Here is an 8236-nt window from a genome sequence, read left to right as displayed (position 1 = left end):
AGTGCTACTACAAGAATATCAAATTTGACGTGTGCAACATAATCTACATACCAGACACATATCAACGATGTAGATATTGATAATACGAAGAATGTGACATTGTGTTTTTAAATGTTAAGTTTTAGACTGGGTTCAGTGTGGCAGCAACGTTAAGAGTATACACCTGATGATGGCCGATAGAGGCCGAAACATGTAGTGTAGAAAGAACAAGATCAAAGACATATAATATATATTGTTTGCACTTGGGACGGAATTTGTGTCATTTAAGGTAAATCTATCATTTTAACAGGTCATGGAGGCCCACAGGGTTGTGAAATGTCAAGGCTCACACATTTTTTACACAATCAGCTCACAGATGGTGGTGAGGTTATCAGACTTAGTGCCCTGGCCACACTTTATCCCCAGGAAGATTCCTGGTACTCATTAGTTAGAGGCTGAGTTAGCGGCCTCCGTAGTCTAGAGGTAACGTTCCCACCTCATGACTCGTAGTACGCGGGTTCAAATACCCAGCGGAGGTCGTTGAATTGTTAAGGGCAGAAAAATTCAGGGAACAAGTCCTCTGGGAGGGACTTTAAGCCGTGGGTCCCGTGTCGTGGCTTTACGGCATGTAAAAGAACCTCATATCTCCAAAGGAGGTCACTGAGCCAAATTACGGACGTTTCCCGCCCAACAGCAGTCTCTAATACTTCTGGTAGATGGGGGAAGCATTATAGATACCTCTCAGCTAGTAGAGCGGTCTCGCTGGCTGGGCGGGACTGATGGTAAGCACCAGTACCGGTAGGATATAGAGACTGGTAGAAATCATAGAGGGAAGCACAATGGACCAATACAGGTCTAAGTGCATGGAGAAACCCACCCTCTCCAATAACTAACTAACTAACTAGAGGCTGAGTTGACCCCAGGACCATAGGGTGGCTGGAAGTTATTAGGTAAATTGATAAATCCAATAACCTCATTAGGAATCAAATCCACGACTTTCTGGCTTATAGCAAAGTGCCACAACCAACAGTGCTATCCTGTGTGGGATTGTCACTGTTCTAAATGACAATCACATAAAACTGTAACAATTGTATGTATTCAATCATATAAACTGAATTTACAAAATAGCTGCAAAGCTATGTGGAATGTTCAAAAGTTGGCTGGCCCTCAAAGGGCAGTTTGTTCCACCGCGAGTGTGCTGGCAGATTTCGCTCCTCTGTAGTAGGTGGAGTCTTAAGACTGTTCAGCTGGCCTGTCTGGACGGTCATGCAGTGCTGCGCGTGCCGGTAGAAATGGCTGCCTCAGTCCGTTGTTGGAGCTGCGGCAGCTGCCTGGTGCTGGAGACTTGTCGCTACTACTTCGGTTGCCTGGTCACTGGAGACTTGCGGCAACTACATCAGTTGCCTGGTCGCAGTGAAGAGCTGATGCCTCTGATGACCGATCACTCTAAACTGAATGTGATCACTGACAATTGCCAGCTTTGGTCTCTGCCTTTTATATCATGCTTGATGGGCGGAGTGAAACTTGCAGTTGCAATTGAGTGCTGATTGACCAGCAATGATGCGAAGTTGGGTTGGACAGCGAGTGCTATATAAATATGAGTGCAATGTCCGGTAATGTGATATTCACTTAGGAGTGAGTGTTGTCTGAAAGATGGGTGAAACAGTGTGTTATGTGGGGATGTTCCCACACCTGCCAAACACAAGCTGCAAGTGTTATCCTTGAAACAACTTGTTCGTTTTCAACAGGAAGACTCTGAGAACACAGACTAAGCCAATGCTTACTTTATTATGGAAAGATACAAATATAAACTGAGATTATGGCCTTGAGGGACATTATACTGTACAGTTTGGTAAGCAGGTACCATAGTTGCATGATGATACTGCTCACATATCTATCCTGAAGATGGAGGCAGCAGGCAGGACTGTAACTGCCCTCCTCTATCCTGGCCTCTGATTGGCCAACCTTCTTGTTTCCTTCTGCCCACTCCTTCTACCATGCCTACATAAACCCCATTCCACCCTGAAGATGGAGGGAAGTTCCTACAGAAGATTAATATGTGACTACACAGCGTCTTCACTCTGAAGCTCTGAACCTAACCGTTCACTACCATGACAATTCTCAAACACTGGTTCCACACTGAAGTCATAAACAGTAGCACAAATTGGCAGTAGAATGCAGTCTGGTATCCACCTATGCTGTCATAATGTACCTCCACATACCAGCACCACTCAGTAAGTAAAATGAACACTCGCTAATCGGGATACAGTTAATCTGGATTGAATTATGAAAAATGCTGCTCACAGTTGAGTACATACTTCAAGAAACAAATGGGATTTAGGAGGGCAGACGAGTCACTTGTCTGTTCAGACAAAATTTGAGACAGTTTCTTCAAACCTGCATTATTATATTCAAAAACACATACAACTTATGAGTCTTCTGTCAATGNAGTCATAAACAGTAGCACAAATTGGCAGTAGAATGCAGTCTGGTATCCACCTATGCTGTCATAATGTACCTCCACATACCAGCACCACTCAGTAAGTAAAATGAACACTCGCTAATCGGGATACAGTTAATCTGGATTGAATTATGAAAAATGCTGCTCACAGTTGAGTACATACTTCAAGAAACAAATGGGATTTAGGAGGGCAGACGAGTCACTTGTCTGTTCAGACAAAATTTGAGACAGTTTCTTCAAACCTGCATTATTATATTCAAAAACACATACAACTTCTGAGTCTTCTGTCAATGAATACATGTACCATCTTTTTATAGTTTTTAAATAAAGGCTCTACAGTGATATTTTGTTATTTATTTTCATCACCACAAATAGTGCCCCCTTTTTGCCTGAAGCTTGGCATTATATGAAAATGTTCCATCATTATTCTACAGATGAAGAAATTTTCACTAACCTCTAACAGTGTTTCTGATTCAGAGGGAATGCAGAGCCCCATAAAAGGGTATGTGGAATACACTTCATTGAAAGGACACAAAAATATCTTGACAACTTTCTTCTCTATGTTGTTTTCTGCACATGGAATAGACAAAGTCTGCTCAGAAAGAAAAGGTCTGTGACCCTCTCTGTGACTATTATGTACAGCTCTGCACAGTTTGAGATGGAAATTGAGTTGCCAACAAAAACGAATGCTTGAACCTTCACTCCAAGACCACAAAGCATGACTAAAAAGGGTTAAGAAATGGTGATCTAACGTTTTTATTAATCCTGTCTCTAGCATGGCCATACAAATAAAAGAAAGAATCTCCATTATCATCTAGCTTGTTACACATATAATTTTGATGGCTCAATAAAATTCATCACACAACTCACTTCTGAGAGGTACTTTTATGGTCTCCCTATGTCAGTCACATGTGACAATTAAAGAGATTCTCCTGGAAAGTGCCAAAACCAAGTAACACATAAAACCTAAAAGGATCTTATCTCTGTATGACATCCAATTTGACAGTTATACCTGACAGAATACTGCAGATATGCCATCAACAATTTCAAGCACATCTGATTCTGCAACTGCATAGATTACATCGGCGTAAACACTATGCCGAAGATACAAGGGGATGACTAGAAGCAATGTAGGAAGAACAGCCGTCAGTAGGCAGAACATTATAACACGGCGTGCTCCATGCATCTTTCCACGCCCTGGAAAAGAATAAGGACAAAGTGAGTATGACAGAATATGAGCTCATATGGAAAATACTTTACAATGAACACTCTGATACAAACACATTAACATTAAGCTGGAGTGTAGAAAAAAGTAATAATAGTCCAACTCTTTCCTTCTACCGTTCATTGGCGGTTTTTTTCTGGTATATTTACTGCGTTACCATGAATTACCAACAGAAAAATGCGGTGTTGTTTTTTAATGTGCTGGGTTACGTGACATAATTCATTTTGTGGTTATGTTACACTTCTACGTTCACGTCAACTTTCATTCTGATCTCCACACATACACAATTATCGTTACTGTATTGTGTCGGTACTCATACTAAGTTAGGCACGACATCCTAAATATTTCTTGCAATTCCGATATCTTATCGGTACTACGAGAAACCAACTGTTTCACATTTAAATGCCTGAAACATGCTAAGTGTCAATATGTAAACATAACTTACATAAGAACGGCCACTGCGTCTTGGGCTAATTTTACGCAAACTATTCCAAAGTAATAATTTAATGATGTGTGTATTATTGTCAAATCACATCTCCCTCCTCTCCTGTTAACCTAGATCTTACTGCTCTCGTCCGCCCTGTGACTACATTTCCAAGAAATGCAAAGTATGCCGCACTCTTGTGTCTAAGGATGTAAACTCGTTTAAACCTGGGCTCATTCTCTTTGCTGTCCCGTGTGTGCCAACACAGTTATTAGTTGGATATTTTAACATCATTTAACACCACTGCAATTAAGACTGACAGCCTATCTTCCCGTTGCTTACGCTTATAGTACTACGGTCAGCTTCTAAATTACATGTTTTTTCTTATATTGCTAGTGAGGCGGGACTAAGTCCCTTGTACTGCGGCCACTTCTGGCCTATTGTACCAGCATCAGGTGGTAGGTGAGAATGATTGTGGAGAAATTGGTGGGATGAAGACTGGCAGGGGAAACCGAAGTATTCGGAGAAAACCTGCCCCAGCGCCACTTTGTCCGCCACTATTCCCACTTGACCAGACCCGGGATCGAACCCGGGCCGCCGCTGTGGGAAGCCAGCGACTAACCGCTTGAGCTATGGCGCAGCCCTTAAATTACACGTTTAAAAATGGATAGAAATGTCTGTCCTGAGGGCTGGAACGAGGGGTAGACATTTGTGAGCTGATAATGGGCGCATGGGTTAGGGACCTGGAGGGGGCGGGGCGCAAGCCAGGCACCTCCCTCCTACATTCTTGCGAAAAAATAAAAGCTTAAGATATGAATAATAAAAATGATAAGCATTTTAAAAATTATTTTATAACATGAATACTCTGTGGCTATCTATAAATATAGTCTTAATCGGTTTAAACGTTAGAAAATGTTCTGGCTGCTCCAACCCCTTGAAAAACATCCCGGTGGCACCCAGGTCCTATACGCTTTAAATAATTACGCTAATCCGATTACCGAAGGGAGGGGCACACGGTAGTGTAGTTGGTCGAGGTACTATTCTACAAGCCGGAAGGTCGCGGGTTCGATTCCCGATGAGATCATTGAATTTTTAAATTGACCTAATCCTTCCAGCCGCCATATGGCCCTGGGGTCAAAGCGGCCTCCGTAGTCTAGGGGTAACGTTCCCACCTCATGACTGAAGGGACGCGGGTTCAACCCCGGCGGAGGTCGTGGAATTTTTAAGGGCGGAAAAATTCAGGGAACAAGTCCTCCGGGAGGGACTTTAAGCCGTGGGTCCCGTATGGCACGTAAAAGATCCTCATGTCTCTAGGAGACCTCTGAGCAAAATTAGGCAAAGTTTCCCGCCCAAGTAGTTTCCAATGTCTCCGGTAGATGGGGAAGTATCGGGATCCACTGCCAGCTTCGCTGGCTGTACGGGGCTGATAGTGAACACCAGTACCGACAGGGTATGGCGAATGGTAGAATATCAAAGGGGGGCGTACAATAGACTATTAGGCGCGGTGCATGGGGAAACCCACCCCCTCCAATAATAATAATAATATGGCCCTGGGGTCAACTCAGCCTCTAACAGAAATGACTACCACGAATCTTCTTGTGGGGTAAAGGGCGCCATATCAGCCAATTGTCTAGAAAGTGTGGGAGCCTCGACGTCTAAGAACCATATGGGCCTCCATGGCCTGTTACAGGACAGCTTTACATCATACCATAGAAAATGACAATTTGTAATGAGTTGCCCCAACAGAGGAAGGTGCGCCAGAAATAGTAACTACTAAGCTGTCAAATGTCGTTGTATATAATCAGCCAAAGACATTATGTCATCATCCATCACTATCTGACCAATTTACCGCCGGCAGATTGGTTTAACTGGTACGTCTGTAAGACATCGTTGTCTATTGGCCACACATGCTCTGTGTCACTGCCTGTTATTGGCAGCCATAACACCAATGTAAACGGCAAGGCAAAGTTTTTTGTTTCCTTGGGACTACAGCCCCAGTGGGCCTAGGCCTACCTCCATGAACTTCTCCTTTCACTTTGGTTTTTCTAGATCTTACACATTCGGTAGGACTCCTTGGGCTGGTGATCAGCTCGTCGCAAGGCCTCTACCTGTACACAAACACAGAAAAACGCAAATACACAAACTAAACATCCATGCCCTGAGTGGGTTTCGAGCCCACGATCCCGGTTTCCAAGCGAACGAAGACAGTACATGCCTTAGACCGCTCGGCTACCGTGACCGGCAAGGCCAAGTTTTAGCTGCGCTTAATTAATAAAAAGGGGGGGGCACGCTGTAGCGTAGTTGGTTGAAGCACTATGCTACAAGCCGGTGGGTAGTGGGTTCGATTCCGGACGAGGTCATTGGATTTCCTTCAGTTGACCTAATCCATCCAGCCGCAATATGGCCCTGGGGTCGATTCAGTCTCTTGCGGCCGGCGCTTAAGGCTGACAACCTCACCGCTGTGAGTCAGTTGTATAGAAAATGTGGGAGCCTCGACGTCTCACAACCCTATGGGCCACTATTCGGCACTACATGGAGTAAAAAGTAAAGTAAAGTAGAGCTATTCCTGTAACAGGCGGTGAAGGCCCATAGGGTTGTGAGAAGTTGAGGGTCTCACTTTATCTAGACCATCTACACAATCGGCTCAAAGATGGCGGTAAGGTTGTCAGCCTTATGCGCCGGCCGCGCTTTACTCCCCAGGAAAATTATTTAATTAATTCCTGGTAGTCATTTCTGTTAGAGGCTGAGTCAAACCCAGGGCCATAGTGCGGCTGGAAGGATTAGGTCAATTGAAAATAATCCAATGACCTCATCGGGACTTAAACCCGCGACCTTCCGGCTTGTAGCATAGTGCCTCAACCAACTACGCTACCGCGCGGCACTAGATGGAGGTGAGTGATAAACTTCATGCTCGTCCCGTTTTACCACTGGGGAAAGAGCCCCCATTACCCATTGGGTAGGAGACTGGGTGGGTCAGCAGTGACGCTGTGGAGAAAAATCTCCTGCCGCTGCCGGGAATCGAATCACGGCCGTCCTGCACGTAGCCCTTCGCTATACCAACTGAATTGTCCACTACGCTTATTATTATACATGCTCTCTCTCTCATACATGATACAACACTTAGTTCTAAAGCCATGTGGAAATATATACCACGCATAAACAAGAAATAAAAACTCCGTGGTTTTAATCAAAAGGCGAACTATACCGACGGAGCGACAGCCGCTTGCTAAAAGCATATATTGGGTGGAACAGACAAATTTGTTCTTTATAGAGACACTCAACTTACAGCGAGGAATGTGCTTAATTAATTGAAATGCAATTAAAACCTCAGCAGTTTTGCAATACAAAACTACATTTCATGGAATTGCTGCTGCTACTCAGTTTTGCCTCCCTCCCTCACACTCATCTTCAGATCCATAGCTACACGTATCATGGCATCTTGAAAACTGAAACTATCTTTTGCCGATACGTAATTGTGTACTAGTTACCACGCTTTGGTTATATTTTACGTTACTCAGCATTTAACGGTTTGTGAACAATTCTCCGCCATAAAGTTGTTTAGCATCATCCTTTATGGCAGTGTTTCCCAATCTGTGGTCCGCGCACCCCTGGGGGTCCGCGAGTAATTCAAAAGGGGTCCGCGGGATAGTTTATTTTCATTAAACTTTATCTTATCATGTTCCTCACACCTGGGATATTTGCAATGTATATCTCTGGCTCTTGAGGCCCATGGTTGAAGTAAAATTTAACGGGACTGTTGGTACCGTTACTTCTTCCCTTTGTAAAGCAGAGGTGAATAACCAACGATTTGTGTAGCTTTTTCCAAGGACATTTTCTTTTGGTCGGCCCATTGCATCTCAGACCCGTGTTTCAGGGTGGACTGCTGTCCTAGTACCTGCTCTCCGACCATTCTCCCCTCCTCCCCCACCAAATCCATCCCTCTTTGGTTGGGAATAAACCTGGGACCATTGACCACGTTTCTTATTCATTTCAGTGGCAGAGCGAACAACCCGTGTTTCTTTAGTTTTTGTGCAGTGAATTTTTATAATATTATACAAGTGTGTTTTTCTCGGTGTAATATTCAGTTTTTCTGCTTTTGTTCAAATAATTGAGTTCACAACGAAACTTCTGATTTTCAGTTTGTTCA

At 43.8% G+C, this 8236-nt stretch overlaps 1 protein-coding gene across 4 annotated transcripts in view; it reads right to left on the bottom strand.

Moving 5' to 3' along the window:
• The window catches only part of LOC111871540, a 43102-nt gene that overhangs the window by 6948 nt on the left and 27918 nt on the right, over nucleotides 1–8236 (bottom strand). For 2 of the 4 annotated variants that reach the window (XM_023864710.2, XM_023864708.2), the window contains exon 2: nucleotides 3453–3637. In XM_023864710.2, the coding sequence (XP_023720478.1) occupies nucleotides 3453–3626 (174 nt within the window). In that variant the 5' untranslated portion in view covers nucleotides 3627–3637. Of the gene's footprint in view, nucleotides 1–3452; nucleotides 3638–3721; nucleotides 3741–4110; nucleotides 4362–8236 lie in introns of those variants that run through there. The other 2 variants (XM_023864709.2, XM_033754295.1) reach the window with 2 other exon arrangements.

This window comes from Cryptotermes secundus, unplaced genomic scaffold, assembly GCF_002891405.2.
Source record: "Cryptotermes secundus unplaced genomic scaffold, Csec_1.0 scaffold989, whole genome shotgun sequence".
Taxonomy (NCBI): Eukaryota; Metazoa; Arthropoda; class Insecta; order Blattodea; family Kalotermitidae; genus Cryptotermes; species Cryptotermes secundus.
The sequence above is the reverse complement of the archived record's forward strand: the minus strand, read 5'-3'. Positions and strand labels throughout refer to the sequence as shown.